Source organism: Gekko japonicus, unplaced genomic scaffold (assembly GCF_001447785.1).
Source record: "Gekko japonicus isolate JY-2015 unplaced genomic scaffold, Gekko_japonicus_V1.1 scaffold1691, whole genome shotgun sequence".
NCBI classification, from domain to species: Eukaryota; Metazoa; Chordata; class Lepidosauria; order Squamata; family Gekkonidae; genus Gekko; species Gekko japonicus.
In genome coordinates, this window is record NW_015175410.1 from 20,087 (window position 1) to 37,346 (window position 17,260).

The following is a 17,260-nucleotide window of genomic DNA, read 5'->3' on the forward strand; positions in this document are numbered from 1 at the left end:
GCACTACGCTTCCCAGATGTTGCGGTGTGATCGCGCCCAGAAAATCCGCCTATCATCCGTGTCTTTAGCGTGGCAACTTCTCCGTGTGAACGGGGCCTTAATTAGGAGAAAGTGGAGGGACTATAACTAACGGGTTGGATTTGATTTTATCTGAATTGTATTGGAATTTGTAAATACTTTTAATGTTTTAGTGTTTTATAACATACACTGCCACAAGATATATTATTTTATTCTGATAGTTGTTATATTAACTCTATTCACTGTATTGTGGTCTTTGACCACAATAAACATGCTGTAAGGTGAGGAGAGCCATTTTTTAAATGCTTCCCCATGTAAAAACACCCTGTGAATAAACGTTTAGCACCACAGGGGAAGCAACTTGGCCTTTCATGTGCTGTTCTTGTATTCTGTTCATGCGGGTGGGAACTCTGACAAAATGTCAACCATCCCCTGCAGTCTAAAGCAGTGTGCACTTCATTCTACAACTTCATTGCCACCTCAGTCTGCATAGGCCTTATTCCTAAGGGATGAAGTTTCAGATAACCCAGAGCTGCCACTGGACGACAAATGGTTTCCTCCTTTTACGAAGGACAGATAACTTACTACCCTGAGACGTATCCAGTTCCAAAATACCTTCTAAATAGATATCACTTGTCCTGTTTACAGCATGATGGGAGGCTTGAGCAACAGGGGGCTTATTTTGGAATTTAATTCCATAGGCAGCTATTGTGGTATAGTAGTCAGAGTTTCAGAATAGGATCTGGGAGACCCAGGTTAGAATCCCCACTCTGCCGTGGAAGCTCAGTGGGTGACCTTGGGCCAGTGACGCACTCTTGGCCTAGCCCATCTCACAGGGTTGTTGCAAGGGTAAAAATGGAGGTGAGGAGAGCCGTATAAGCTGTTTTGGGTCCCAGCTGGGGAGAAAGACAGAGTACAAATGAAGTAAACAGAATAAATAGAGAGGGGAGCCACTGGTAAGAGAGTGTCTTTACCTTTTGAAAAAAGGTATCGTGCTTTTATCTCACAACAAAAAACATAAAAATAGAGGTAACAATAACTAATAACAATTAAGAAGTTTTAAGATATTTTGTTGTGTAGACCCACCACCTGATAATTTTTAAATTGGTAGGGTGCTGCAGAATTAACCTCCGAAGGAGAGGTTTTAGCAGCTTTCCTAAAAAAAAACCTTGCAAACTCAGGCTTAGGTAAGCTTCCCCTGGGAAGATGTTCTGCGATTGATTTAGCATGTCTGTCAAGTAGCAGCACACCATGCCATTTTGCTCTGCACATAGTGGCTGGTCCTCTAGCCAAAGCAAACTTCTGAAACTCAGCACCTGTGGGAGGTGCTGTATATGACATATACCTAACAGAACCACAGGTTCACAGTGAGCCCCTGAGGAGCTGGCTGTGTGCTGGGGACAGCAGTGTAGACGCAAACAGTGGGCATGGTTTATACCTATCTTCCCCTCCTGGACCCATGCAGCCGACTTCAAGGCAAGCCTCTAAGGCAGGGGTGTCAAACCTATGGCCTGCAGGCCAGAACCGGCCTGCCCAGGGCTCTAATCCAGCCTGTGGCTCTCTTCTTTCCCTCCTCCCCCTTCCCCTCCCCATCCTCACCCTTCCAAGCAACCACTGAGTGCAGGGAGCAGAGGGTGGGGCTGTCCGACTTTCCAGTTCCCAGCCACGTGGGTCTGCTAGAGTTGTTTATTTAAATTGGCTGGCTGAGTGGGAGGGAGCTTGGTCGCAAACACTGTTGTGCATCCAGGTGGTTTTCTTTTGTATTTATTGAGTTAGAAGCAGCAGCTACCCAGGTCTGCTAGCATTGTCTATTTGTTTATATTTGTTGGCTGAGGGGGAGGGAGCTTGGTCATAAGCACTGTTGTGCATATGGGTGGTTTTCTCTTGTGTTTATTGAGCTTGAGGCAGCAGTCACATGGGTCTGCTGGAGTTGTTTACTTAAGTTTGCTGGCTGAGGGGGAGGGGCTTGGTCACAAGCATTGCTGTGCATCCAGGTGGAGGTTTTTATCTTGTGTTTATTGAGTCTGCTAGAGTTCTGGGTTATCAATAATCCCCCTCCCTCTATTCTTGGGGGTAGTGTTTATTTAATTAGTATTATGTTTTTGCTTGAGATTTCTGGGTCATGGCTCAGTTGAAGAGCCTCTGCTTGGCATGTAGGCACCTCCAGTTAAAAGGACCAAGCTATGACTTATTATGAGAAAGACTTCAACCTGAGACCCTGGAGAGCCACTGCTGCTCTGAGTAGATGGGGGGGGGGGGGACTTGCAGTGCCCAGCCATTTCATGTTTTCCCCTGGGTCCTAGGCTCAGAGCATTGGCCATGAGAGCAGGCTGGGGAAAGTAAAGTAGCGTTCTCTGCACAAGCGGAGACACTGCCACTGCCAGGCTTCAAGGTGGTTGGTTAGCAGTGTTCCCTCTAAGCTGAGTTAGTGTGAGCTAGCTCACAGTTTTTTAGCCTCGGGCTCACAGATTTTTGTCTTAGGTCAGGAAGGATGGCTCCAGAGCAAACTAATTCATGCAGCAGCCAAATTGCTCGCTGACAACTTTAATGCCAGGAGCTCACCAAGTAGAATTTTTGCTCACAGGACTCCACAGCTTAGAGGGAGCCTTGTTGGTTAGACTGGGGAAAGCTCAGCAATGGGGGAATATTAGATTCCCCCCCTTGAGTTTTGCAGGCCCCCAATTCTATAATGGTGCTTTCACACAGACACTAAATAACACACTTTTAATACACTTTGCAACTGGATTTTACTGTGTGAAATGGCAAAATCCACTTGCAAACAGTAGCTGAAATGGACTGAAACTGCATTATTTAGCATGTGTGAAAGTGCCCTTATTTGCCAACTCCAGGTTGGGAAATACCAGGAGATTTGGGAAGGATGCAGATCCAGGGATGGCACAATTAGGGGAGTAGGCAGGACATCAGCAAGGTCTAACTCCATGCACCCCACCCTCCAAAGCAGCCATTTTCTCCAGGGGAGCTGATCTCTGTAGTCTGGAGTTCAGTTGTAATTCTGGGAGATCCCCAGGCCCCACCTGGAGGTTGGCAACCCTATTTACAGTCCAGCCCGACAAAGTCCCATTTATGTCAGGTCCAACAAAAGGAAAATACAAAGTTATGATTCGTGGGAAGAAACATGAGGCTAGTTACAATGGATGAAATGCTTTAATGCCTCAAGGAATAACAGCTCCAAACAATTTTGGACATTACTCCCTTCCATTGTATGGGCAAATTAATCACCTTCTGTATTCCTCTACCAGTATGGGAACAGTATTTTCCAGCACTATATACCTCCAGTGACCCAGTGAATATTATTCCAGAACAGCCTGAGAACATACCGTCATGGCCAGCAATAAGAAAAGAAGGAAATCATTAGGGGAATGAAGTCAGGCAGAGCACCTGGGCCAGATTTAGCTCCACTCGAATTTTTCTTGGCTAACTTCTATTGGTGTGATATATTAGCACCTATTTTTACTACCATTAACCAGACAGGTCAAATTCCCAGTATATGGCAAAAGGCAATAATTGTCCCTATTCATAAGAAAGGGGACAAAAATGATCCAAGTAACTACAGGCCCCTTAGTTTACTATCTGTATTGGGGAAAATATATGCCTCTGTTCTGCTATGCCGTTTACTCAGTCAGATTTCCCTAGAGAATATTATTGGTCCTGAACAGGCGGGCTTCATTAAAGGGCAATCAGCAATCAACCACTGGCTAAGAAATATACAGCCATTGCAAAAGGGTGCCTCTATGTGACCTTTGTAGACTTACAAGCAGCCTTTGATTCAGTACCAAGAAAATGCCTATGGGAAAAAATTACGGAAGACCTCAGTCCATCGGAGATTTCTGTGAACCTGCCCAGGTTTGCTGTAGCTCTGGAGGGCATTTGTCAAATTCTTTTCCTTTGCAGAAGGGAGTAAGACAAGGGTGTTTGCTGGCTCCCATTTTGTTTAATCTTTATATTAATGACATGGCCCTTAAATTAAATAACCAACAATTTCACTCCTCTGTATTGACACAAACTTCCATCCCCATCTTATTATATGCTGATGATACTGTGTTACTCTCTAGAACCCCCGTGGGTCTATTCTGTAGTTTTTTGCAGAGTATTGTGACTCTGAGGGCCTGATTAGAAATTATAGTAAGTCCAAAGTGATACAGTTTTTTAGGTCCTCACGTCAGCAGAGACATCTTTGGTGTATAAATGGAAATCTTATTGAACAGGTTACCCGATTTAAATATCCTGAGGTTTATTTCTGATCTAATATGTCTTGGACAACTCATATTAGAAATGCATGATCTACAGCACTTATTGCTACGAAGGCAATAATCCTTTTTTATTTTAAAGGAGGACAATATATTCCAGATGCCATTACTGTATTTAACAGCAAAGTAGGATCACAATTTTTTAATGTAACACCTTTGTGGGTTGAAGCTTGTGGAGAATCGATCGACTCCCTTCTGAATTATTTTCTCTGAAAAATTACTGGTGCTCCTAACTGCATTGCTGGAGTATCATTGAGGGCAGAACTAGGGGCTCAGATCCTTCGATGCTTGGATCTGGGCTTCAATCTTTAGATTCTGGGTCAAGATTTTATTCTCCAAGGAGTCAAATGGATACTTACATCTGTTGTAATGGAGGCATGTTTGGTCCTGTTTACTAAGAAGCAACCTTGAGAGGTACATATTAAAGCTTAGGAGACCTGGCCCATAAAGAAACTGAATAGTATTGTCCTGTAAAGAAATTGGAATGAGACTTCCTAATGTTGTTCTTTGTTCCTGAGGAAGGACCAGAAGTCTGAAACACTGCATACTACCTAGGAAAAGTGTTGAATATCTACTCTGGACTTTGTTTTTTTCCTTCTATGGATCCTGTGAACGTCTGTATTTTCCAGTGATGGATTTTACATGTGCATTTCGCTTTGTTGAAGTCTCCTTTTGGATTTACTTTTGCGGGTAATTCAGCTCACAGTTGTTTCTTGTTGTCCCTTGCTATTTTTTGCTGTGTGCTGTACTGTTTGTTGTGGAGTATCATTGAGGGCAGAACTAGGGCTCAGATCCTTTGACACTTGGATCTGGGCTTCAACCTTTAGATTCTGGGTCAAGATTTTATTCCCCAAGGAATAAACTTACATCTATTGCAAGCAGACTCTTATCAAAGTCCGTGGAGCAAATTGGTTGGAAGTTGTATCCGGACTCTAGGAATCTCCCCTCATGATCTGAAAGAACAAGGGCCTTCAGCTGCTCTCTCTTCTTTGTCTTGGTGCTCTGGCTATATGGTGGCTGACCTACAAGCTGGTGATTATGGGGAATGGGAGAGAATTGGGAGGGGAGTGAATGGCTGTGGTAGGCAGAATGCTGGCCACATTTCCATTTTTCAACCTACATACCTCGAAGAGCAACACCAGGAATATTTTAATGGGAATCTCAAAAGAGGCCGACAGGAGAGAAGGAAATAAAAAAGATGACCAGCAAAAAGGAAATGAATGGGATGTGTCGATTCTGTTTTATTTAGAGTTCTAAGGAGCAATTTATTGTGTCTGCTCCTGGCAAATTGTTTAATGTATCCTCTTCCTTTAGACTTCTTGCTCAGACAATGAGCAACACATCCATGAGCCCTGAAAGCCCCAGAAGGCACTGGGAGTTTGACCTGTTGGCAGTCTAACAGTGGCTGAAACAAAAAATTCCTGGCAGATGTGAGGATTGCATGCAGAGCATAAAGCCAAATTGGCAAAGATTAATGAAAGCAGCGTTGCGTATCAGATCATACTAGAAAAGAAATGTAATAGTGTTCACTATATTTAATTTGGTCACGCACTCCCAGGAGTTTTATATGGTTGTCTAAAGGTGTTATTACCAGAAGTGTGGGGATTTGATGCACAGTCATTTGAGGATATGCAAAAAAGAAAAGAGAAACTCTTAGGGACATAATCTCATCCAAATCATCTCATTTTCAGAAACTGCAGGTGTACTCATGGTGGGAGTCTTCTGTTGAGGTGATCTGTAGGCAAGTGCCTGATGTACCTTCCCCCCTTTTGCACCTCAGAGTGGAAAGCTGGTTGTGGTCCACTGCTAAACAACTGGCAAACTTCTGCTAGACCGCCTAGTACCTGCTGGTTCTCCCTCTGAGGCAGAGGACATCTTGCTGGGTAATTCCAATCCTCAAATCAGGGAGGCAGGAACGATTTTTCAACTTCCTGTCTCTTGCCTGTGGGAGTTGCCCTCTTTGGTTCTTTTCCTGCCTCAACGGGGAGAGCAAAGTCGACCACCAGTACAGCATATGCAAGTATGCAAACCACAAAAAAAAAAATCATTGTACACATAAAGTATTAGACAACAAACTGTCCTTAAAATGAATTAATACTTTCTTTTGCAGTCCCTTTTCACAGCAGTTATTGATCACTCCCTTTTTGTCTCTGAACATAGTCACAAATAAAGCAGCTACGGATCGCCTAGGTTGCCGTCCATTTCTTCTGACTTCTTCAGGCCGCTTTCTCAATAGTGGAGCCCTAAAAGCTCTAGAAGTTAATTCTGACTTTGCAGTCTATCTTTGTCATGGGCATGGACGAGGATGAGCTGACAGAGCCTGCAGAAACCACAGCCGGCCCCTCTGAAGCAGCAGAGGAGGATAGCTGGCAAGTGCCTTTAATAGCAGTCTTCACACCTGGCCCAGATAAGAAGGAAGAACTGCAAGCTGAAAGTCCTCCTGACTCACCTCCAGGTTTGACTTGTTTAAGGGAGCAACTGCGGCAAAACTTAGCAAGTAGATGAAGAGAGGCCAGGCTACAAGGGAGACGCTCAGCCAGCCCAGAGTTCTAACAGGAGCCTGGCCGATCGTGTAGCTGGCTAATTGGTAGCAGCATTTAACTCCACACTCTGGGCAGTACTCTTTGTGGAAGCAACAAGTCAGCTTCATGCCGCTAGCATCCATTCTGGCTTGACTCTTGCACCTAGACCTTTGGACCCCCTGGCTTTGGACTTGGCTCTGTGTTCCTGGCTCCTGACCATGGCTTGGCTTTTTGGACTTTGCACGGTCTTCTTGGCTCCTGACCTTGGCCTGTTCTGGACTCCCTTTGACTGGCACCCCAGCCCGTGACAACCTTGCTTCAATTCAGCTCTCCTGCTGGGCCCTTCAAACGCCTCTGCAGCCGATGGCAATCAATCTGTGAGGCCACAGGGAGATTCGTATTACATCCACAAGCCTCACAAACAGCAAGGAGACACTCAAAAATGGGCTAATAGAGACAGGACTCTCTATAGGACCCAAACAACATGCCAGATTTTCAGCATTTGGGTAACGTTTGCAAATCTGGGCTGTTCTCCTTACCTCCTGGTTTCCTTCTCTCTTTAGAGTCCAGGAGGCTGCTGAGTACCTTCCCACTCCATAAACCATGTAAGCAACAAAGCTTCTAATGAGAGTCATCTAAGAAACTACTCAGTGCACTAAGTTGCAGCCGCAGCTGTATGCAATGCCAACAGTGGGTCTCCAGGTCTATTTGTAAGACACATGGCTCAAGACCCTCGGTATCCCTAATTTAGATTCGGCTGTTCTGGAAGAAAGTGTGGGAGGATTATCTAAGGATGATTTGTTAAAAATAGTAGGAGATCAGTGTCTACTCACACTGGACACCGTGGCGGCTATATATCAAAAACTTAATAAAATCTCAACTAAATTGGATGCTTTAAGAGATTAGATGGATGTTCTTCCAGAAAAAGAACAAAGGAAGGGAAAATCTCCATCAGTTATTTCTAAATTTCGTAAAAATCTCAATAAATAAATAAATAAATAAATCCAACTAAAAGAGTAACAGGTAACTTAATTTTGCAAAATAGCCTAGTATTGTTAATTGCCAGAAACTCCCTAAACTGAGATCGATGGGTGAACGGAAGAGAGATTGTTCAATCATTGAGTCAGCTGCTTTGTATTGAGCAGATAATGAGACTTCCAAGTATTAAGTTTGGTTGGAGAGTATTAACATTTAGACAAACTAACAGTCCCCTTATGCTGCTAAAAATGAGGAATTTTATTGATTTATTTCACATATGTCCTATAAGAGTGTTCACTGAGGAAAGGAGAAAACCATTATTGTTATGGGATGCTAACAAAATGTCCTCTACAGGGGAGCAAGCCCAATATCTGCTTAAATCCTTTAATGGGTATTTGCTTAAAAAGACAATTAATTCCTAGTCATGCTCTGATGCTTGTATGCAGAAGCCCTCAAAATTACATCAAAAGAGTCGTAAAGAACCCTAAGTGACCAATCTCCTCCAAGGGAAGAAATACCACATCCTAATGGTGAGACAGATATTCACGGATGGGAGAGCAACCCTGGATGATGTCTTAGCGTCAATAAGAGCAGAACACATCAAGGGATCAAAAAATGTGCAGGCAGTGTCATGCCTGCCCCTGCTGATGTCATGCCTGCCTTTGCTGATGCCCCTGAACAGGCTCCTGAGGACAGTACTGCAGCAGAAAGGCAAAGACTGGATCCTGTAGCTGAAAGCTATCTAAGTGGTGAGGAGGATAGAGCCTCCCAGGGAACACCTGCAAGGGATCAGTCTCTGCTGCAGCCCAGTAATTCATCATCAGACTCGCCTCCACCTGTAACCAGGCTCAGGAATGTAAGAAGACAACAGCTGAGAGAGCGAAGGCAGAATGCATGCATGCGTGCCAGAAGATCTCTTAGCCCTGATTACTGACAGGATCCTGTCCTCCCTCCTGGCTAGCTAATGAGTTGATTAGCTAGCACTGTATATATGCAAGTCTGTTGCCAGCAGTCATTTGTGCTGGCAACGTCGTTTGTTCAGGACCTGAATCCTTGCATCTCTGCTCCAGACCTTGTGGAATTCTTCTTGGCTTGATCCTCGGCTTTTGACCTTCGGCTTTGTTGACCCTGCGTTCATCTCTGACTCCTCTGGTATTGTTGTGATTTATGGACTTGAAACTTTGGTATGTCTGACCCTGCTTTTGGACTGTGATTTAAACCTGCTTGAACCTTGCTACCTGGTTTGCCCGGCTTGACCTCGGACTGTTCCTGGACTTTTGCTTGCTTGTGTCACGCCCCCTGGTCCTGCCGTGACAGACAGATTGGCTCAGCGGGGAGACCATCCAAAAAGGGAAATGGTTGCCCAAGAAAGACCTCTTTCTGCTAATCATATTCCACTTTGGTCTTCTGTTGGTGCACCTGTTTGCATCCCCATTCAACCATCAACTCCCCCGATTCATTACCCGGTTCTTCCATCCACAAGCAGAGGCAACAGATATCTTAATGTCCCAGTGGCCAACAGGTCTACTCTTCGCTTTTCCACTCATACCAATCATCCTGAAGATGATAAGAAAGACCAAGAAGCAGAAAGTGGGCGTCATAGTAGTGGCCTAGCTGTGGCCTCAATGTGGTTTTCAGCACTACAGGAGATGGCGACCTCACCCCCTCTAATGTTACCAGTTTCTCTGGATATATTACAACAGGGTCCTATCTAGCACTTTCACCCAGAGTGGCTGTGACTGACCATCTGGCTAGGATATTCCCCCAGCATGACAGACACTCTGTTAGCATCTAGAAGACAGTCAACAAACAGGATATTCAACACCTTCTGGAAAGCCTTTGCTAGGTGGTACCGGAGCAAAGCAATCTACTTCTTGAATCCACCTTTAGAGGCTCTGCTGCGGGAGAAAAGCAATCCACTTCTTGAATCCACCTTTAGAGGCTCTGCTAGCCTTTCTCCAGGATGACTAATCTTCAAGCCTTAAGGCACCAGTCCAAAGAAGACAAGTGTCCACATTGTTGTCAGTGCTACCACACTTTGAACGCAATAGCCTTTCCAATCACCCTCACATAAGGCAATTCCTCAGAGGCACCATCCTCAAGAATCCCCCTCAAATCCACAGGTTCCGCATGTGGAGGTTACACATGGTGTTAACATTGCTGATGACCCTCCCTCTTTGAACCACTCAGGGAAATACCCCTAAAATTGCTGAGGATGAAAACACTTCCAGTGATGTCAGCAAGAAGGGTCTAGGAGTTGGGCACCTTATCCATTAAAGCTGAGTTGTGTATTTTTCACAAGGACAAAGTAGTCCTGCAAACTGACCCTACATTCCAATCAAAGGTCAGCTCTACATTCCATAGATCGTGGGAGATCTGCTTGCCATCCTTTTGTCCAGATCCTAAACACCCCAAAGAAAAACCTCCTTAAGTTTCATGGTAGAAGAAAGGCATGGTATAAAATAATCTCAAGCATATTAAGACAATCTATGTGCTGTACCAGTTGTTTTGTTAATCAAATAACGAGTTTCTGGATAGCTGCCACTGTCTTTTGCTCTGTCTTGTTTGTTTCCACTATGGTTATCACCACTGATGCAATAGAAAAGGAAATGGCTATGAAGAGTTCTATTTCATAGAAATTTTGGGTCTTTTAACCTTGCCATTATTTCCTGTTTCTTTTCCTCTGGAAAGGCAGCTTTTGATGTTCAACTTGATGCACTGACAGTCTGACTTCAGTGGGTGTGACTGGGTTTGCATGGCAGTGGAAGAGAGAGATTGCCAGTGGGAAAAACATTCAGCAAGCCTGAATTTGAAATGAAATGGAAACTTACATTTTAAGATACAGCAGTGTGACCTTTTTTCCTTACACATTTGAAATAATAACTGATCTCAAGAAAGGATGTACAGATCTGTAAAACGTGTTCCTCTTAACTTGTTTAATTTCATACTCCTTTGTCAGGGAATCAGTTGTTCTGTCCTGTTTGAATCCTTCCTTTATCTGAGTGTGAATGTGCATGTGTCAAGGGCATTATGGTCACATCCCAATTAAAGTGAAGGAAGGGGACTGAAACATTGCACTTCCCAGGTAGCAGGGGCTAAAGAATTGCAGCTGTGAAAATCTACACAATGCCACAATAGTTCTACCAATTAAAGATGGGAGATGTTAACTAGTTTTTTATCACTGAGATGAAGGAAAGCGGAGAGGAGTAAAGCATCAGGGATCTGTGAATCCCTGTTACAGAATTAAGATATTATCTGTGTATAATCATGTTGTTGTTGTAATAATAATAATTACAAAATTTATATGTGCCTCTTCAAAGGACTGCTTGAGACAGCTCATGTCAACTAGTATGATCAAATCAGAAAATAGCATGAAAACAGGACACTTTTTCTCCACGTGTGCTGCCAACCCTAGCCGGGCTACTGTCACAGAAAAGATGGATTGTGGGTATGTCTTAACTTCACTCTTTCTGCAGGTGTTAGGTCCCGCTCCAAAATGGTGCTCATTCCTTGATAGTCTAACAGAAGAATTGGAGGAGAACCCAGAGACAACAGTATATGATGATTACAAATTTGTCACAAGAAAAGACCTTGAAAATTTAGGTATGTTATTAATTATTTTTTTTACCTGGCTTATAGGCCAACTTTTCAACCAAATGGTACCCCAAGGTAGTTTGCAAAGGATTCAGTAAACACAATAGGAAAGAAATACAAGCACACAGTAAAACCGGGATGAAGACCTATCAGCCAGACCATATTCTCTTCCCTAATGATGCTGCCTCTTGGCCAAGCATTGTGTAAATAGCGCCAACTACGGGTTGTCAGGCAGCCATCTTTTGGCTGTCCCACCACTTAGGGTGGACCAGTCTGGCATCAGTCAGAGCCTGGGCTTTTTCCATCATGGCTTGGGCTCTGTGGAATGGACTCCCTGAAGAAGGAAGGGGGGACCCCCCCCTTAGAGATTTTCAGAAGGCTTGCCTGTTTGTCGGGGTATTTGAGGGAGTCTGAATTGGCAGGCATCTTTGAAAGGGGGAGGGATTTGAGATTTATTATTTCATTTTTGGATTTGAACCAAAAATGTTTTTAACTGTTATTATAAGCCACCTTGAACCACGAGGAAAGGCAAAATATCAGTGTTTTAATAGTGTCTGGTGCAAATATAATTGTCCTGCTCATTATATTTTGCCTTTCTTCCCAGTGGGGACCCAAAGCAGCTTACGTCATTCTTCCATTGTACCCTCACAACAATGCTGTGAGAAAGATTAGGCTGAGAGTATGTGATTGGCCCAAGGCCACCCAGCAAGCTTACATGGCAGAGCAGGGATTTGAACCTGGGTTTCCGAGATCCTAGTGTGATACTTCAGCCACTACAGCGCACTGGCTATCAAGCTAGAATGTTAGCTAAGCTACATAGGTACACAGTGCACATTCAGAGACCAACTTCAGTAGAGGAGTTGTTTAAAAAGATGAAACAGCTTTGATTTAAGACTATCTTCATTATAATCACTTTAAATTAACATATTAAGTAATTTTATCAAGGACAGTCTTAAATCATAAACCACATTAACCAAAGCCCTGAGCAAGGAAAAAAGTTTCACCTGGTATCTAAAACTTTAAAGATGAGGCTCCAGGCATTCTATGGCTGAGATGCCGCTAGTGAAAAAGCCTGAGTCTGAAAAAAACCCACCTCACTTCAGAATATGGAGGCATGCAAAACAGTTCTGAGTTGGTGGGTAGGTTGGTACAGGCAAGTCAGTTGTCCATGTACTCTGGTCCCAGGCCATTTAGGACTTCATAGGTAAAAACCAGCACTTTGGATTATTCCCAGGAACTAATTGGCTGCCAGTGTAGCCCTTTAAAGACAGGTGTCTATAGCTTATGATAGCCAACTCGTTATGACATTTGGTAGTGTTTGAAGTTTGGGGACAGTCTTCAAGGGTAGCCCCACATAAAGTGTATTACAGTTAGTTGTGGCCAAATCTGTGGCCAGCTGTGGTCAAAGGCTGCAGGTGGTGCACCAACCAAAGTTGGTAAAAGGCACCACAAACTGTATAGGAAACCTGAGCCCCCATTTGATCAAATAGCACCTCCTAGCCATGAATCTAGGAGTATTGCAGCTACATCCAGAACAGGCTGCCTCCTTAATCTCCAATACGATCAACTTGGCCAATTATACCTCATTCCTGTCTAGACTGAGGTTTAGTTTGGCACTCTCAGTTGGCCTGTTAGCACCTCCAAACATTCATCAGGGACATCTACAAACCCACCTGATTCTACACTTAGAGGAAAAAAGACAGGTGTCAGCAGCATACTGATAGTATCTCCGTATGAATGATTGGGCAGCATACTAGCCTGTATGCAGAAGGTGCACTTTCCCCAAGGTCCTCTCAGTTGCTGCAGCTCTTTCCAGCCCCTGGAAAGGTCATTTCTGGGGTTGCTAGACCCATGCAGAGGAGCAGCCACCTGGGCCGGGGGGGGGGGGGGCGGGGTTGTGAGGAAAGAACAAGGGATTGAAATCGCCCCAGCTTCCTTCTGCAGGCAAAGTTCTGCTAAGGGGAAGGGGTAACTTCATCCCCTTGCCCCCTCCTCACCCCACCCTACCAGCCATTCCTCTGCAAGAGGGATCGTTCTGGGGGTCTGAATGAACTTCAGCTATGGAGAGGAACATGGGGAAAACTCAGTGTACCTTCCTGACATGTTCATGGTAGGATACTGCCCAATATCTTTAAAGAGATCGTTCTGTTAAGAATACATTTTTGCTTTTAGGAAAATGTGATGTTTACTCATGGTTCAAGAAAGTCCTTCATAGTCCATTTAGGTGCTGCAAATGGTAAAACTTCTACATGCTTCAGAAATGTGACAATGTACTGGTCCAATATGTAGGGTAGAGAGAGAATTATTTATCTTATACATGGACAACTGAGGTGTAGACTTTACCCCAAGGTGTTAGAAGAAGTCTGTGATGCAACCAGAAAAGGTTTTGGATGGAAAGTGATGTTCATAAGTGATGTTGAGCCATTAGACTATTTTCTATGCCTGGAAAATGATCTCCTCAGGCTGTCTCATTCATTTTACTCTTCGTACTGTTACTGCCGCATGGTCTGTCTGTGAAGACTTGCCTTTTCATCTGGAAGCATTTCGTTCTTGTTCAGAAGATGGCATAAGGAGGCAGTACTATTAAGCAATTTGGCACTGAGCTGATGTTGTTCAATGTGCCTGACCTTCACAGGCAATGAACCTAGGCGAAACTTTAATGAAAGCATTAATATGCCACAGCAGAGATGGTAATTGAGGTGGATCTCGCACAAATCTCTTCTACCAAATATTCACTATTTTGATAAGAAGCTGGCTGTGTCATCCTTAGCAGAGTTGCACCCTTCTATTTAGAAAGGTGTAATTCTGCTCAGCACGGCATTGTGGGAGGAGAACATGTAGCTCGCATCTATCCCTGCCCTTTGCTACCACCTGTTCCTTCTTCTGTATTGGCTCCTGAAAATTAACAAAACTTTGGAATCCTTCACACCTTTGCAACATGGGTATAGAGGAAATGTTGTATGCCCACTATATGTCGTAATGTATGAATAATGTGCAAACTGTATTGTGCATTGCATTCCAAATGTATGTAAAGAAACAATTGCTTGGTTTGAGACATTGTAGCCTGTAGGCTATCTACTCTCTTCCTTACACTAGTGCCAAAAAGATGATATAGAAGTAGCCTTATATTCTGTGTCCTGCCATAAGGTTTGCTGAACTATTAACATCCTGTTGTATGTGTTTTTCAGGGCTTACACATCTCATTGGATCCCAGTTACTCCGTGCATACATGCATGGCTTTTTCATGGACATAAGACTGTATCACAAGGTAAACCGGCTAATTCATTAAGACTATTTATCTGCTTTTGACAGTGAAAAAAAGAAGAAGAATGGAAATAAGAACATCTTCTGCAAGGTTTTTTTCCTTCTGCATTTTACCACCCACTGTTTGCATTCCCAGGTTAAAATGATGGTGAATCCATTTGCCTATGAGGAGTACAGGAAAGAGAAAATTAGGCAGAAGATAGAAGAAACCCGTGTACAAAGAGTGCAACTAAAGGTATCGACTGAACTTGGAAAATGTCCATTAATGATGTTAGGAAGATGTGTGTTGAGTGCTCAGTTGAAATTAGGTCCTCCATTATTTGGAAGTTAGTAAATCTATACACTCTCATAAAATAAGTTTCAAATGTTTTTGGTTTTCATAAGCATCTTTCCCCCCCTTGACTAGGTGTTAAATTAATTGAATCGAATCATAAACAATCAGGGGCATTAATAATAAACATATGTGTAGGGCTCTTTGATTATTAAAGAACTTCACATTGGTTACCTTGGTCACTCTTGTAACAGTCCTGTAAGTTAGGTCAGTCGTGGTTTGCCAAGTGGGGGAGATACGACTAAGGTTAAGAGACAGAGGCTCTGCTACTGAGTTAATTGCTGAAATAAGATTTAAATGTGGAACTTCCTGGCTGACAACTTACAATCTTCCCTTATTATCCCCTTGATAGCATAGGGCCACATGCCCATTTCACAGTTTCTACAAGATTTTGAAAGATTCTTTGTAACTGTCAACCTCAGGAAATGTTCAAACACACTCCACCAGTTTTGTTTCACAGTCACATACCAATTTGTCTGAAACGGGGTGTGTGTGTTTGAGAACTTAATGGACTAGCCCTATAAGCATATGAAGAAGCCCCCTTCTGTTCAACGCTGCCAACCTGAGATTTAAACCCTTTCTCAAGTTATGCTGGTGCCGTGGGAGCCTTTGCAGCACAGTGACTTTCCACACGACCTGGGTAACATGAGAAGCCCTGAGCTTCGTGGAGGGGTATCCATGCTTTCAACAGGGTCACCAACGCTGCTGAGACTGTGAACATTTGCAAAATTTTGAAAACATTGAGTGGCGTCACCACCAAGTGGCCGCCATGGAGGCTGGGTCTAGTTACCAGATATTGGGAGGTTCCCAGCCAAGTGTCCTGTGATGGAAATTTATTTATTTATGAACAAAATTTGTATCCTACCTTTCTGCCTTCACAAGAACCACCAGGACAGTTTAAAACAGTCTAAAACATAGATGATAAAAATCACATTTTAAACCATTAAAAACAACCCCCACAACACACATCATTAAAGCAAATTAAAAACAGAGTTAAAATACGTACAAAGACATAAAATCAGCAATTGACATTGGTGAGGAAGAGAGCGAAATAGCCGTTTCTATATGGGTGCTCCTGGAAGAAAGAAAAGTGTCGCCTCCTGAACTCTTCTGGGGCACCTACTGTTTCAAAGAGATGGAGCAAAGCCAGGAATAGTTCTTTGCTTTAGGAAAAACAAGCGGGAACCTGTGAGAATCTCAAGGGAACATTCGCTAACTAATTCTATGTTTGAGTCTATGTTCCAGTAGAGGACTTGAAGCACAGTGAATGCCTGTCACATATTATCCAGCTGCCCCTTCTGTTTCCCTCCTTAGCTTGTTGTAACTGCATCTGTGCACACTCACCTTTATCTCTCTCCTTAGTCACCGGCTCATTGCCTCCTTGTCCATTGCTGAATTGTAAGCACCTCACAGCCTGATACCTGCCTTTCATTTTACATGTAAATGCCTGTGAGGTGCATACTGATATCACTGTGGACATAATTAGAAATAATAAAATTGCATACAATACAGGAGGTCATCTTCTTCCTCTGGTACCCCATGAATCTGGTTCCCTCGACTTTGCTTACGTGTTCTGAACTTTGGAAATATGAAGATGCTGGTATTTGGAAAGTGAGCTGCTCTGCCTACACACCTCCCCCCATCCTCGGTGCCTGTCATTGGAGCGCTGCCTGATTGCCTCCCTTCCGTCATCAGTTTGCTCCTTGCCCAGCTTGCTTCTCCCATTGTCAGTGCAGTGCTTGCTTCGCTCCCCCCCGCCGCCGTTGGAGCTCTGCCGCTTTGGCCCCCACATCATCAGTTTGCCGCTTACCCCACCCCCACTGCCAGTGTAGTGCTCACTTGATTCTGGTTCCCCCCCATCATCAGTGCTCCCCCTCCTCCCTGCCAGCTTGCTGCTTACCTGCCCACTCCCCCCCTCCCTCCCAGTGAGCAGCTGAGGAAAAAGGAGGCTTCGAAGGCTGGGCAGGCTGAGCAGGGGGTAATCTCCATGGTGGGTATGCAGCTCCTCTTCCCGCCACACTGCTGTTTATCCCTTCCACGCCATCACTGTGCCAGCATTGCCTGTCCTTGCATGGGGGAGAGCTGTGGCAGGCGCACGGTCGCACTGGCTTTGCCAGCCGCGGCAGCACTGGTAGGAAGGGGCAGAAATTGAGGGCTCCTCTCCCAGCCTGGCAGTGTGACGGCTCTGGCTCTCCCTGGCTGGTGCTCTGCCCTCCCACCCTCCTCACTTCACTTGCCAGCCCGTCCCCTGCCTGAAGTGCCTCCCCACCCCCCTCCCGCGGACG

At 44.3% G+C, this 17,260-nt stretch overlaps 1 protein-coding gene across 1 annotated transcript in view; it reads left to right on the forward strand.

The window, feature by feature from the left end:
• The window catches only part of LOC107122622 (nucleolar protein 10-like), a gene marked incomplete at its 5' end in the record, with an annotated part of 43,235 nt that overhangs the window by 8,655 nt on the left and 17,320 nt on the right, over nucleotides 1-17,260 (forward strand). Inside the window, 3 exons of the mRNA XM_015425736.1 lie at nucleotides 11,263-11,389; nucleotides 14,569-14,648; nucleotides 14,781-14,879. Coding sequence (XP_015281222.1) covers nucleotides 11,263-11,389; nucleotides 14,569-14,648; nucleotides 14,781-14,879 — 306 coding nt within the window. The remainder of the gene's footprint in view (nucleotides 1-11,262; nucleotides 11,390-14,568; nucleotides 14,649-14,780; nucleotides 14,880-17,260) is intronic.